The 15,944-nt window shown below is 36.6% G+C and overlaps 2 protein-coding genes across 2 annotated transcripts in view; one reads left to right on the forward strand and one right to left on the reverse strand.

Moving 5' to 3' along the window:
• Nucleotides 1-7,521, reverse strand: part of tln2b (talin 2b) — a 161,475-nt gene extending 153,954 nt beyond the window's left edge. The window contains exon 1 of the mRNA XM_026202816.1: nt 7,416-7,521. The gene's annotated coding sequence lies outside the window, so the exon portion shown is untranslated. The remainder of the gene's footprint in view (nt 1-7,415) is intronic.
• Nucleotides 7,522-12,551: 5,030 nt separating this feature from the next.
• Nucleotides 12,552-14,395, forward strand: c2cd4a (C2 calcium dependent domain containing 4A). The gene is made up of 2 exons (XM_026203466.1): nt 12,552-12,796; nt 12,909-14,395. The coding sequence occupies exon 2, from the start codon at nt 12,940-12,942 to the stop codon at nt 14,302-14,304; it is 1,365 nt and encodes a 454-aa protein (XP_026059251.1). The 5' UTR covers nt 12,552-12,796; nt 12,909-12,939; the 3' UTR covers nt 14,305-14,395.
• Nucleotides 14,396-15,944: the final 1,549 nt, after the last annotated feature.

Raw genomic sequence — 15,944 nt, forward strand, 5'->3', positions numbered from 1 at the left:
AGAACCAATTCCATAAGTGAAGTGAGCAAATTTGATTCAATTAGCCTAATGAACCATATGCAATAAACATTATAATCAAAAGCTTCAGAAATCAGCTACGTAAAACGTCACCCAAAAGAAAACATTTTAAAATCTTCACTTTGGCTGCCAACTATACTGGTCTACCTACAGTAACACCACTATTTTTCCACTTTCCCAAAGAACAATACTATGGGATATTTAAACAGGAATTTTGGAAATCTTTTATTGAGCATTTTGAAGATTTACTCACCCCAAACTCGCCTTAATTTGTTTATGCGTCTTTTTTCTATGAAATATACAAGGAGACATTTTGCAGAATGTTCAAGCTGCTCTTTTCCATAATATAAAAGCAAACTGGGAAAAAAATGTATAAAAATACTCACAATCAATTCATAAAACATGCAAAACAAAATCGAAGTGGAATATTTGATGTCCAATGTGTAGATTTTTGCGTGAACTACCCCAATAACTATAAATAGGTGACTTTTTTAAATCCTGGACTAATATCCTTTACCATATGGCATATCGTTAGGGATTCACAACATCATTAGCACCTTGCTAATGCAAAAAGGCCTATAGGCCTGTTAAAGAGTATTAGTTTAATCTAGCCAGATTAGCCAACCATCCACAACAGTCAAACAACAATCTCCCGCCTTTTCACTATTTCAATTTTGGAGGACAGCCCAAATATCCCAAGACGTAATGGCCCGATGTAATCTAAAGCCATTTGATAATGACCTCCTTAACAGCAGGCCCATGATCCAACAAAAAAAAGAAAGAAACTGATTCAGAAAGCATGATTTTAATTACACTCTTTGTGAAAACACATAGGGAGAATAGAATGTACAAGAGGTAAGATGATATGACTCACATTAATTACCCAATCATATTACCTCATACCCATTTCAGAGGAGTTCAGAATGAAGTTGGTTGCTGCCACAAGTTTTTCCAGCATATTGAAAGTTGTGCTTTCACAGTACTTTGTCTCAATCAATCAATACATTATTAATGGGGCGCTACGGAATTCGTCAGTAAGATTAAATGGAAATGCTCAGGCTTAGCATTCATGGAACAGTTCTTTGGAATTCAGTTCTCTTTAATAATCCTCTTCTCACCAAAGCCTACATTTATTTTATCCAAAATACAGCAAAAATAATATTATTGAGAAATATTTTTACAATTAAAAATAACTGCTTTCTACTTGAAAATGTATTTTAACATGTCATTTATTTCTGTGTTCGAAGCTGTATTTTCAGCATCATTCCTCCAGTCTTCAGAGTCACATGATCTTCAGAAATCATTCTGATATGCTGTGATTTGCTGCTCAAGAAATTATTAATTATATATTTTTTTATTATTACTGTTATCATTATCACAAATGTATATAAATGAATACTTTTATTTAGCAAGGATTCTTTAAATTGATCAAGTGTGACAGTCATTTATAACAAAATCATTCTATTTCACATACATTTTGTTCTTCTGAACTTTCGATCAAAGAAACAAGAAAAAAAATCTACTCAACTGTTTACAACATAATAATAATAATAATAATAATAATAATAATAAATGTGTTTTGAACAGAAAATCAGAATATTAAAATAATTTCTGAAGGATCATGTGACAACGAAGATTGTAGAAATGATGCTGACAATTCAATATTGCATCACAGGAAGAAATAACATTTTAAAATAGATTCAAATAGAAAGCATTGTAAACATATTTCAAAATTTTACAGTTTTTGCTGTACTTTGGCTAAAATAAATGCAGGCTTGGTGAGCAGAAGAGACTTCTTTAAAAAAACATCTTATGGTTCAAAACCTTTTGACTGGTAGTGTATATATAATATATTTAAGATCCCAATTTTCTATATTAAAATGATAAAAAAGTTGTTTAAATAACTGATTCAAAGACTCACTCATAAACCTACTTCACTTGTTTCATTACTGGACGAATCAGCGTTTTTGAACGATTCTCTTGAATGAAAAATTCATTCATTGACAAAAACATTTTTAAGACACTTGTAGCCACCTGGCCGTGCAATCGACCCAAACGTTATTTGAAGTGCAGTACTTTCAAAATGGGATTTGCTCTATTTTGATCGCTGCCATATAATCATCAATATTTTTATCTGAAATATAAACTTTATCCCAGTATTTCTGTGATAATATAAATGAATGTAAGACAGAAATAATACTGTGTAGTTGAAAAGACCGTTTATGAAGATGTTTTTTTAACCAAAAATGCTAACTGCTCTCTCTGTGTCAGCGGCAGTGCGAGCACAGATTTGAATGATCCGGTAAGGCCGGGCATACACTGCGATTTTCATCCGATTTTGAGCTGAATTCTTACTCGTGCGACTCTTTTTCGGGTTGGGACAATTTTCAGCATTTTCGTGCGTCGTTTGTCGTTCAGTGTTCGAGCAGTGTACAAGGGCAAACGAGAGGCGATTATCCTCTCCCGACTGGCAATCGGTTGGTCGGATGGATTTCTGACATGTCAGAAATTTTTGTCGCCTCTCGTGAGGTATCGCACTATTGAAGCAGGGCTACGAACCGGTTTTCCGCATTTCCCTCACTGCGCATTGCGCGAAACCATAAACGAAACCATGGCGACACAAAGCAGTGCGTTTATCCCAGAAAAGCATGTTTATTCTGAAACAGCCACAAATATCCGGTTTCTGAGGGATTCTATGTGTTGATTCCCCACGTATAGTGTGAGCAGTCAAATCGTAACTCTACGATCGGACCGTACAGTGAGTGCATAAAAATCATGAGCCTTGGCTTTACATCGCACGCGATCTACTCGTACAGTGTGAGTTGGTACCTTGCCGAAATCGCACAGAAATCGCACAGTGTATGCCCGGCTTAAGACTTTGTCAAAGGTTTAACAGACTCGGGGAATCGTTGTCATTTAGAAATGAGATCGAAAGGGTGTCTGAATTGAAATCGCGACCTTTTAATGATTAATCGTGTAGCTCTACTCTGGGCTTAAAGTTAAACTTCAAGACGTAAAGGAGATATACTGCATAACCTGTCTAAATGATAGCAAGCTAAAATATTAAAACTAAAAACAACAAACTACTCTGTATAGGGCCCGGTGATTTTCGCAATGCAAATTTCTCTGACTCATACATGAACACTTAAAAAAAATCTCTGGAACTGCTCTGAGAGTCACTTTACAGCATCTTTTGAGACAGCAACCCATCAAAATAAACGTTTGGTTTAACTTGAAGAAACAGTGACAGAAATATATTACTTAAATGTAATAATAGTTCTACTACTACTACTAAAATTTGTATTAAAAGACTATTTTTGAAGGAATATTTACCAGAATTTATTTAGCCGAAAATGTTTTATCCCCAACACAGTATTTCTGAAAAAAAAAGAAAGAAAATAATAATAAAAAAACATTATGAAATCAATTAATTAGAAATGCTTTTGATTATTAAAACTGAATGAAACAATTAAAATGGGATCCATAAAATTAATGGAAACACTTCATAAAAAACTTAATTTGAGAATAAAAAAAGAAAGAAAATGTCATAGGGCCCACTATTCGACTAGTCAGTTGTTGGACTATTAGTCAAGTAGTCAACTCTCATGAGATATTCTTGTACACTAGCACAGAAATTGCAGCATCTTTTTTCATCAGGAAATATTTTTGGATCATCAAGAGCCAAAGCCAGCCTTCCTGCCATGAATTTACATTTTCAGCTGATTGTTTCTTTTCCCAATGCCCTCCATTTTATTCTCGTTTTGTCCTCTGCGTGTGGTGTCACTGGTGCCGTTGATTTTATCAGATTTAGTTGGCAAGCAAAAAGCTGCATCCCAGATTGTGACACTTAGAGCGAGAGCTAATTATAACCTCACATATGGGATATACAGCCAGAAGAAAGCAGGTGCTAACTGTATTTTCTCCGATGATATGGAAACAATTTTTTTTAAAGTTTCATAACTTGAATAAGATTTCAGTTTAATGCAAAGTAAAGCATGACCAACTAGTAATTTCAAGCATGATTTCATACATTTCACTTGACAAATTGACCTTTTTTTGAAAAACCAACAGCAAGAATAAATCGTAATTGAATGATATACTCTACACAAAGTGGCCATACAAGCAATTTTGAGAGATATAGGATAAGTAACAAGAAACCTTCCACCAAGATACAGTTGATACGCACTACATCTTTACATCACCCAGCTGAAAAAAAAGAGGCTGAACATAATCAATACACATAATGAGCAATAACCTTTACTATCAAGCTCTCTGTCCATTAACCATGAATTTTAATTCCCATCGTGCCCTTTCATCACAAAAACACTCATCCTTTCTCTTTTGTCAAGTCAAGTCAGAGTACCAGAGGCCTTTTCACCAGTCAGACTTCATGAATCAGAAGAATGCAACCAAATTAGTCTGTTGTGCCCAGAAATAATCTCATTCATGGATGAACTGACATAAAAAATGAAGGCTGATACTGATAGGCTGATGATTATTTTTGTTGCAAATAGGCCAACTTTTTGAAATTTACTTGAATTCAAATACATTTTTCTAAATGAAGTAAAATGACATGAAAAACGTAAGTCATTTTAAGAGCTTTAAATCTAAAACTGCAGTTAGGCGCCACAAAATTATAATGTACTGTAAGAAAAATATCACATAAAATAATAAACATAACAACAGTTAACGGAGTTAAGTAATTAAATTAACTTAATCTAGTTAGCACCAGATGATGGCAATCTATATGTAAAAATGGAGAAATGAGTATAAATAATTAAATATGCAATATCAGCTGATACAAATAAATAAATATATAAATACAATTTGGATAAATTTTAGATAGATAGATAGATATTTTTTTATAAAGCAACCAAGCTGGAAGCAATAAGGGCATGATTGATTGACTATGTTAAAACTAGGTCAAAGTGCATATTATCTGTGTCACAGTCATACTGTATGCGCCATCCTGCCTTATGTGACGCATGAAGAAATGAAATGCACTTTCAATCATTCGGTTTACATTTAAATTCTATTGATCACACCAAATGATCAAATCCAGATCTATTGATGCCTCTGGCTTTGCTAGCTCAGTCTCTTATTTACTGATATGCACTGCTCTAAGGTACATTCATACATTATGAGCTGTCATATCTTTGAAGTATGGATTTCAAGGTGTGTGAAACTGCACCGGAGAAAAACTCTGATTTCTTCAAAGAGCCTGAAATGCATTATATATGGATATGACTTCCAAACAGTCCATATATCCATTTATATGTGATTACCTAAGACAATAATCCATTTCAGGCTTTAACTCTGGAGAAGACTGCCATTAAAGTGTATACAGTGTGTGATGCTTTGATATTGCTTGCTGGAAAAAAGATGTGTGTGCGACTCTAAAGCAAATATGGCTACATTATTTTATAGACAAGAATGCATTTTGTAGTGAGGGTTCAATGCATCATCTTGGGATGTTACCTGCTAGCTTTCCTGGCTTATCATAATGATGTTTATTATGATGCTCTTGCAGTCAAGTAGCCATTGGGCTAAACTGACAGTTTTATGTAATGGCAGTACAATTAATCTACAAATTACCAAGAGCCATGTTCTTGATACAACATTGTAAGTTCAAGACACGCATTCCATCTGGGATATTACATAAAAAATAAAAAATAAACTACATTTGCAAAAAAAAAAATTTTTCTTCTGCCTGATCCCTACCAAATTTACCATACATGTGGTCTCAACATGTAATGTAAATGTGAAAATGGTCAAAGACGAGACAATTTTTAATTCAACATGGCTACCTGAAGCTGACAAAATATTAAAAGAGTGGGCTATTTAACTAATTTTTTTTTTATTTTTACAATTTTGACATAGGCTATATGTGGGCACGTAGATGATAACTTCACTTATTAGCTCTGTTGGTGCTGTCAAGGTACTAAAAAACAAAAGCTTAACTGGATTTTAAGTTTTATCGCTAATGTTATTTATTGTCATTTAATTTTTCTGTTCAGTTGGTTGTACTTTGGTTTAGAGGAAGGGAAAATTTGTAAAAAACAAAAAATGTACAAAAATTAGTGCGAAATTAGATCAGCCTAAACAAATACATTGATTTTAAAAATAAATTATTACATAATAAATATGACAGTACAGTAGTGTGTAGAAAAAGAGTAAATGTAACATTATATATATAAAAAATACTATTCAAATATTTTTTTAAATATTATTAATTTTCCACATAGAGTTGTCTTTTGAATTTTAGGATGGGGGCCCTGGTATTAAGATGTTCATATTTGGGGGTCTGTGACATATTAAAAAAGTAAACCTCATTATTTAGATAAGAAAAATAAAATAATAAATTGATAATAACCGTTTTAAATGCCAATAATAATTGCATTTACTTCAAACGACACTACAATTTTTTTTTTAAATGCTCGTTAATAAAACCAGATGTATTCAGTATTTTATGTCATTCTTACTCAAGCAACTTAAATTTCGCCCAATAAGTCAAATTCTGGTTTCCCTCCAAAATCATCTCACCCAATCAGCACACTCCTGGGATTTCGACTCATTACGGATCGAACGTGTTCGAATCAAACGAATAGTTAACCCGGCTCACTGCGACTTGGTCATATTCGAAGAAAACGCACTGAATTCGAACAGAATGTTGTATACAGCAAAGATATTCCATAAATAAAAACACCATTCAGTCACGGTTCTGGTTTCAGTAAGTCGCTGAGTTGTTGACTCGAGAAGTGCTTGGACCGAATTATTCAGAACAGTTTTGTGAATCGGTTCATTGGACAGGTCCAGAAAAAAAAACGATTCTATCAAATCGCTGCATTTAAGTCATTTGCAAACAGCTTGCGTTGGCACATTGCATGTAAATAGGGCGTATATCATTTCCAAAGATTTCCATCCATCATCCGTGAGAGGGAGGCTACGCGACCCCATTCCTCGATGTCAGAACGCTGTGGGACTCCATGCAACCCAAAATCAGCGTGACTTCCAACAATTTATTCAGAAAAGGTAAAACTGTGTCAAGCAACTCTCCATGCATCTAGAATATCTTAAATTATCTTTGAAATTTCGAGAATAACATATTAAACCTGTCAACAGGCGAAATTATGACAGATCATCAATATGCACGGTTAATCCACTCCCATGCGAGAAAGAATATATCAGTGGCTTCAAATTCACTGACAGATTGCAGAATTCAAACAGCACGCAGCACGAGACTCAACACCGCCCATTCATTCGGCTCCATCATAACACGTCCACCATAAATCAACACCAAAGCGGCGTGAACTCCGAACGAGAGAGGAACTACACGTGCGTTGCCTCAAAACGACTAATTTGCAAATAAGAACAAGGAAAATATCAGGATTTCTTACCTGAAAGGCAGCTCGCGCTCTCGTGCGCGAGAGATGATTGAGTTGATTTAGAGGCAGCGCGAGCTGAGCTGCGGTCCTGCCTCTGGAACACGAAGCCCCGCCCCTCTTGTTACTAGGGTCCCCCATCGAGACGATAGGATGTTGAGATAAATCCTTCAGCTCAAGTGCGATTACTGAACGATTCGTTGCCTACTATCAGCGTTACACACCCATATATTAATCTAAATACATGCATGCATGCATCAGTGTGTGTAGAGCGAGCGAAACTTGTGTGGATCTCTAAACCTGGACCTTTAAATGTGCATAGTGAAGAAGCAGGAGTAGTAGTAAGATAGTGGACAAAACAAAGATATTAAAATTCATATGGGTGTGTGTGTGTGTGTGTGTGTGTGTGTGTGTGTGTGTTTATGTGTGTGTGTGTGTGTGTGTGTGTGTGTGCATACATACATAATATACATTATAATTTAATGTGACACACACACACACACAGATTTGTAGAAATACATACACACACACACACACACACACACACACACACACACACATATATATATATATATATATATTCAGCAGATGCTGATATTCTCAGAAAACCCAAATATCAGTCCTTCTGCACTAAATATATATTATAAGTTAAATATAATATATAAATATTTTTTTGTAGATAATAAAATTAATACATAAAATCTACAATATAATTTACACACATATATATATATATATATATATATATATATATATATATATATATATATATATATATATATATATATATATAAATTAGAAATATTTCACAAAATATTTACACACACAAATAAATAAGAAAGCAAGAATCTACACTTTTACCGTAGAAATAATGCACAAAATAATTTTCATTTCTGTTTTTGGCAGTCCATGATTTTCTCAGAATGGCCAAAACCAGAAAAATATTCTCACTCAGAGATTTCTAGTAATTTTCACACATAATTAAATAGAAATGGCAAGTAACACACTGAATTAAACATGACTTTTTACAAAATGTGATTTTTTTTTTTTTTTTTTGGTAGAAAGAAACTATTTTCTTTTTAGTTTTTTAGTCCAATAATATTTGCTGAATTTATGCAACTTTAGAAAACCATGTTTTTACAGTGTGTAGTATAAATCTAACTGTGTATTGATATAACGTGATATTACCTACTGATTTTTTTTTAATGAAGGCTCCATAACTGAGGCTAGATATGTCTGAGACAATACTGTGTCAGCCTGTGATAATATACTTCTTAAATGTGCTTAACTTAACATCATAGTGTTGCATTTACAACTTAAACATAAAAAAACAGGCTTGGAGTCAATTGTCTTTTTCAGAGAGATGCTCAGGTTCCATATGTTAGTGATACTCAGAGAGAGCTGTCATCAAACATTTATAGGCCGGTCCCTGAAGACTTTCACAGACGTCTGTCCACAGTCCGTCTTGCTCACAGTGTGACCTTTATTGCAGTGACCAGTCTGGGACATTATGAAGTATGTATTGAGTATTTCTCCTAAAGCATACAGTCATATATAAGCTCTGATTTGGTTTCATTTGGTCTCTCTCTCTCTGTGTGTGTATGTGTGTGCACTGTAGCTCATCTGGAACTGTGGCTGTAACTGATAGTGTTGTCGTGGTGATGGAGCTTGAACTGCTGCTCGCTTGTGTACATGATGAATATGCAAGCACTGCTAATGAGGCTAATAGAGCAGAAAATTAGATGTATTATTAGAAGTTATGTACTGTCAAATGCAAAAAGAAAGAATTGTGAAAGGTGTGTGACTGGTACTCGCAGATGGAACACAAAAGTGTATTTAACACATATTTACACAAATGTTACATTTAAATTAGTATGCATACAAAAACACACACTTTAATACTTATTTAATTTTTATTTATGAAATGTAAATAAAGAAGCAGTCATGAACAGTCATCGGCGCAGTCAGCTTATCTCCATGCCCCTGTGACCTCAAAGTGTCATTTGATGGAGAAGCTTTAGTCCCAAAACTAACAGGATGCTGTCCTCTAGTGTTCACACTGAAACCTGCTGGGTTTAAACCTTGCCTTTTTTTAATGTTATGCTCTTAAAGGCATTCTTGTCCTCTAATGTTTGTTTGTTTGTTTGTTTTGTTTTTTAGCAGTATAGTAAAATAGTTCTCAGGGTGGTATTCTGAGGTCACATTTAAAGGTGACCCTAAAACACATGATGTTCATTACATGGTGACCCATGATCATTAAAACCAATTGCTGCTCAAAGTAAGAGACCCATAAAAAAAAAAACAAAGAAAAAAACGTAAGAACTGTGAATGGTGTGTGCATACAACTTTTTTTTTTCCTCAGATGTATGATGTGATCAAAGGCCCCGTATACGTCAATAATGTAGTGAAAATGTAAAAAAAAGTTTCACATATACACAACAACATTTTCAAAAGATCCTCATTTTCACCATAGACAGTAAAAGAAATGGACACAGCCACCCCATTGGATTCAACAGAGAAAAATGAAGTCAATTAGGAGCACGCACTTCCTGGGGGTCGAGCGTACTGCGCAGACTCAAACTGAACTTGATGACGTGGATGTCACGTGAGCAACCTGTCTGACAATTGTAAGTCTTCTAATAGCTGTGCCAGGGGAAATCTGAATCACCCACCAAATCTTGCAGAGAAGGCGAGCGCGAACAGGAGCAAATTTTGGTAAGTATTCTGATTAATTATCTCCCCTGACTTCATGCCTCCACGTCCCCCCGGTAGCCTCATAGACAGTAAAAGATTGTCTGCGAGCTTCTCCTCCTGTCCATACGGTAATTTATCTACTGTGCGACAGAGAGTCGCAGGTAATGACGCAATCATTAGCCTATTTTTTTTTTTTTAACTGCTTCTACGGGACCATAACGTTTGATACAAGGTAATGGAGCCTTTTATACATTTTCGTGTTTCTTTAGAAATAATTATTGGACAAATGGAGTCTTTAAACGCCTCAGATGTAAAGTTATTCGCTGTCAAAGTGGTGCCAAAATGAATGGGAGTCAATGGAATGCTAACAGCAGGTGGGGGTCCGCTAGCCAATGGCGGCGCCCAGGGGTGCTTCAAAAAAATGTGAAACCCTGCCCCCCTGATTCTCACATATCCGTGAAAATGGGCAAAAATGCTGTATTTAGAATTCCACCACAGTAGTTGGACAGTAAAGTTACCCGTAGAGAAGTGACGATTATATGTTGTTTATGATGCGTCTACGCTGTTGGTTGTAATATTGGTGAAGTAAATCCACACTTTGCTGAAGAAGCGTTAGCAAACTCTTGAGCAGCAACAACAGTAACATATACTCCGCCGTTGTTAATATGTTTGTTCGCGTTTGCATTTAAAATCGACACGTACTGCGCATGTCTACAAACCTAAAATGTACTACACATGCGCAGTCTGTTTACACGGAAATGATACGGAACCATTTAAAAAACTTGCACTTTGAAATCCGTTTACAAAATATGTTGTCGTGTAAAGAAACAGGAAAAATGCCTAAAAGTTTCCAGTTTTTAGATGAAAACGTTGTTGTGTATACAGCCCCTATGTGTCCCTCTGTTATGTAGTTAAAAATAAGAATTCATTTTCTTAAAAAGTAACTATAATTTACCACAAAGATAAACAGAGTAGTAATTTTATTTATATGCACTGAAACCTGGTTAAAGCTTGTTCAAATAGTTTGAAGTTGCCCATTTGGCCTAATGCAGTGTTATATTCACTCAATTTTAAAGTGCAGTAATTTTAAGAACATCCACCATAATGGTGTGGGACCAGCAGGGGGTGACTTCTGCTGTGGTATATCACACAATCCTATTCATAAGGCAATTATGTCCTGCACAGCTGTTTGTAATCTCTAAATGACTTTCTAAGTGTTGTTTAAAAAACTTTTATCAGCATTGAAGCACTTGTTTACTTCATGCTTTTCAAACATTAGAGTCAGCCTTTCCTGCTGTTAAAGGCCTTAAATATTACTCAGTCTGATCACAACAGTTCTTAGAAACCATTTCCGAGGCATCACCACACTCTAGGATCATTACGTCTATCCACCTCCCTGATTCTCTAAGGTTACTGCAATGCCCCCTTGAACTCTGACCATGAGCTAACAGTCAACAAAGATGTGAATACCAAACATGACATCATATACAGCTGTCTAGTTTGAGATAGATACTGTAAATAACCCATGTGAAGGTACATAACCTAATACTACTCTGCACACATTTTATCAAAACAAATATGTAGGAAATATCTGGTGAAATACAACTAATATGATATTGCAGAGATATTTGAGAATTAGAGAACTACACAGCAAATCCAACATTAAAGTTTTGCAGAGCGGTTCTGTATCCTGCCGCAAGAGGGCATCGATGAAATATCTGTATTTGTTATTCCATTAATGTCTTGCAAAGGTATCACTTTTATATTTCTGCATTTTCTTGTTTTAATGACAATACACATTGTCGAGTATTAAGCATATTCAGTGTAAGATCGCGCATGAAAACGTTTTTTTTTTTTTTTCTGCATGAAAAAATTACTAAAGTAAAGAGTGTTGTCGCTAATCTTTATATTATAAAACTTTCAGCATGTGGACTAACCAACAGTTCATCCGATATGAAAATATCTCTGAATAAAAATAGCAAAATGGACAAAAATTGTTTAATTTTAACCAACAACCTTTCTTACACAAATCCTACAGTCAGCAGATCCCTTTCAAATAGAGTTTTATGCAACTATATATTATTGTACCAAGCTTGTAAGTTAGTGTTAGTAAGCTCAGTAAATTTGCTTTAGACCTTTATATTTGCTGACCTAGATACATCATAGGCTGTATTCTGTCACTGGTATTTCCAGTATTGATGTCTTTGCATCAGAAATGCCAGAGGCATTTGGATGTGCATCATTACTAACCTATAACCCTCATCTAACATCACAATTCTCACACAGAGTAATGGAAAATCAAACACGCACACATGACTTTGTTTTACCAACCAAATGCGTTGGAATTTATTGCAATTATCTTATCGCATTGGCCTTTACCTTTCCCAGCATTGGGTTGCTTAGATTAAAATGTCATGGCTTTTGCATTTCTATAGGAACCAATAGCCTTGTAAGAAGGGCAGCCCTCTCTTACCACTCGAGGGTGTGTTCAAATAGCCCTTTTCCCCACCCACAGTGCTGTCCTCTATAAAAGACCAAGAGCCCTTCACATGAGTCACAAAGACAAGCTGGTCTAACAGGAGAGAGTCTGAGCTGCTGGTTAGAGAGTCTCGGCTATCACCCTGAAGACCCTGTTTAATGCAGTGTGTAGAACAAAGTCCTGTCTAAACCGATGCTCGAGACCTCCACTGGCGGTGCACAAGGTAAGCAGCCTTCAAAACTTTGTATAAACTTTTGACACTTCGACTATTGCACAATTTTGGAATAAATCTAAGTGGACAAGTTTTATAACTACAGGACCTTCCACTTTTGCAGAGTTCCTACTTTGAGTCCAAACGGAATTCCAATGTGGGTGGTAGAGAAGATCCGAGTGTCCGTCGAGAGGACCAACCTGCCACTTCCCATAGCGGAATACAGCTTCAAAATCGGTGACATCATGTTCGGAGACAAGACATCCATTGACAAATCCAAGAAAGTCTTGCTGTGTCCCAACATCATTACCCCGGACACTATCCCCGAGTTCTGCATTCCCCCCAAGATCTCAACCCCAGTTGAGGGCAAGTGTATGGAGCAGGGGAGGCAGACTCCATGTATCCGAGTGTCTCTGTGTGACAGAGGAAGTCCAAAGAAGGAAGTCATTGCCCGAGAGCTTTCCAATAACCATATAATCCAGGTGGAGAGTGTTGATGATGGGCCGTTTGACAACGGCTGTAGTGATGAGGAAACCACCAATGCTGATCCTCAAAGCCAGGCTGCACTTTCCCTGCCCCACTTAGCTAAAGCTCAAACCTGCTACGGCTTTTGCACCTTGCTTGAAAGTCCCCACACCAGGCGAAAGGAGTCCCTTTTCCACAACGACCCCAACTCGAGTGGAATCCCCTTGGTTCTTCCGCGAAGTAGATCAAACACTTGCTCCAAATCAGCTTCCCCCATTTTGAAATCTTCATCCTCCCCTTCTTCCTTCAGCCTGAATACTCTTGCTTCTAGACTTTCTCCGAAAGGCTTCACTTTGCACCGACAGGGAACTCTAGATAGTGATACCACCTCCTCAGCAGAGTCCTCCCCTTTCAGTTCTCCTCTCCTGAACAGATGCCCACCAAAACCTTCTCTCCTCAAAGCACTTAACCATGAGAAACTACTCTACCGCAACCTCCGGAAGGTTGCCATGTCCAGAAACAATTCCCTATCAACGGATGAGGGTAGCTCCACGGACAACAGCCCCAATATAATGAGAAGAGCATCCGAAGGCCTTGTTGAACCTCTCCCATGTGGATTCGGCTTGGCGCCTCCGGCTATCTTCCCCATGGACTTAGTTCTGCACCGGGAGAGGGTGATGAAGGAGAATCTGGTGCCCGTAGGAAGGGACGGTACCTTGCGGCTGTCGGCGGAGTACTGCCCTGAAAACCAGAGACTGCGTGTCCGCCTCATAAGTGCGGAAGGCCTGTACGCTCTGTCAGTGGACCCTAAAAGCATTAACTGCAGCGTCAGTCTCTCTCTTATGCCTGGAAAAGTCCAGAAACAGCGCAGCACGGTCATTAGGAAAAGCCGCAATCCAATCTTTAATGAGGACTTTTTCTTTGACGGTATAACGGAGGATGATCTCTGCCAGAGGTGGCTCCGTTTTAAAGTCGTTAACAAGATGTCCAGCATGAAAAGAGACTATATTTTGGGCAACTGTGATCTTCCTCTCACTAGCATTGTCACATTATAAATCCAACAACTGCTTAATTTATTTTGTGTGAGTACGTACGTGCATGTATTTGTATATATTATATGAAGTGTTATTTAATTCCAAATCTGTTTATCTGCCAAAGACTTCTTTTTTTATTAAACAAAAACTATATCAATCTTGTGGTCTTTTGTTCTCGACGGGAAGAATGATTTTAGGTATTCAGTCAACCAATAATATTTTATTCATGATAAGAACAGCTGTGACTGAATCAAAGCACGGCAGTCTTAAAAGCTTCCGTAATGGCCTCCATTTTTCCTTGTCTCATCTTGAGCGGCATGATTGACACTACACCCTGACACATAGCCGTTTACATGTAACAAGATTTTTAAATGCAATATACAAGTTATGGTGAAATCACTGATCAATTGCTCTTGTGGGAGACAAATGAGGATGCTGTTTTAACTATTACATTAGGCAAGGTATATCAATCAATGGATTCCTTTTCCCCCTCACAGAGGTATCTTTTGGGATTGAAAGTAAGTGGGGTGGATATTAGTTGGGATTACAGTGGCTGCACTTTAACAGCTCAACCCAAGTGGAGAACAGGTGGAGAGTGTTGATGATGGATTGCTTCCACATCATTAAACTTAAAAGAGTGCTAGGCCATTTGAGACGTCAGTAATACCTAAATGGTGGGGCTTACCAATCACTGATCTTTCATTGGAGGAGGTAAATAATAACAAGTCGCAATGATTGCAAAAGAACTCACCTTCTCTGATTTCATCTAAACCTGTTGTTTCCTGCTGACCTTTGCAGGGATTATAAATACCCGGAGTAACTTGAGAAGAAGATGGCTCATTCTCATTAAACTAGCAGTTTTTTTTTAACAGGCTTGCTGCCTAGGCCAAGGCTTGCCAGCTAGGCAAGCATTTAGTAAAAGGAAGGTTATAATTTTCCTTTGATAAAAAATCACGTAACCCCTGATCTTAACCACTTCAAGACCGAAAATGATTCCAGCTTGTTTTCAAAGATTGATTTCTGAGTATACTGATAAAAAAATAAAACAAAATCAGGTTTTCAAAGTGGCCCACTCCATTAAAAGAATTACCATTCTAGTTAGCATTCACAGAATGTATCACATACAGTACACTCTTAAAAATAAAGGGGCTTCATGATGCCATAGAAGAACCTTTTTGTCTAAAGGGTTGCATAAAGAACCTTTAAAATCTGAAGAACCTTTATTTTTCACAAAAGGTTATTTTTGGTGTAAGAAAGTTCTTAAAATTATAAAAAAGTAAGGAAGAAATGGTTCTTTAATAAGCCTTTGACTGAATGGTTCTTTGTGAAACCAAAATGGTTCTTTTACGGCATCGCTGTGAACAACATTTTAAGCACATTTATTTTTAGGAGTGTAAGAAACCCATGAATATATATATATTTTTTTTGTCAAACTCATCCATCTCTTATCATTTTACTTTAGTGTGCATATAAAGCACTCTTTCTTGTGCAAAGCACTTTGATCACATAACACCCTGAAGCACATGGGTTTGTCATGTGCTTCCCAGCCGAACTGTCGCATTTATGCATGTGCTGGAATACTTGAAAACAAAACCACATACAGCCTGCTCTGGGTTATGTGCAGTGTTATTCATGATATCAATATGCAGAGAGAGACGCAT

The sequence above is a fragment of the Carassius auratus genome, chromosome 25 (assembly GCF_003368295.1).
Source record: "Carassius auratus strain Wakin chromosome 25, ASM336829v1, whole genome shotgun sequence".
Taxonomy (NCBI): domain Eukaryota; kingdom Metazoa; phylum Chordata; class Actinopteri; order Cypriniformes; family Cyprinidae; genus Carassius; species Carassius auratus.

Bases quoted from the DNA above. Each gene is read 5' to 3' on its own strand.
- c2cd4a (XM_026203466.1), top strand. From the start codon at position 12,940: ATGTGGGTGGTAGAGAAGATCCGAGTGTCCGTCGAGAGGACCAACCTG.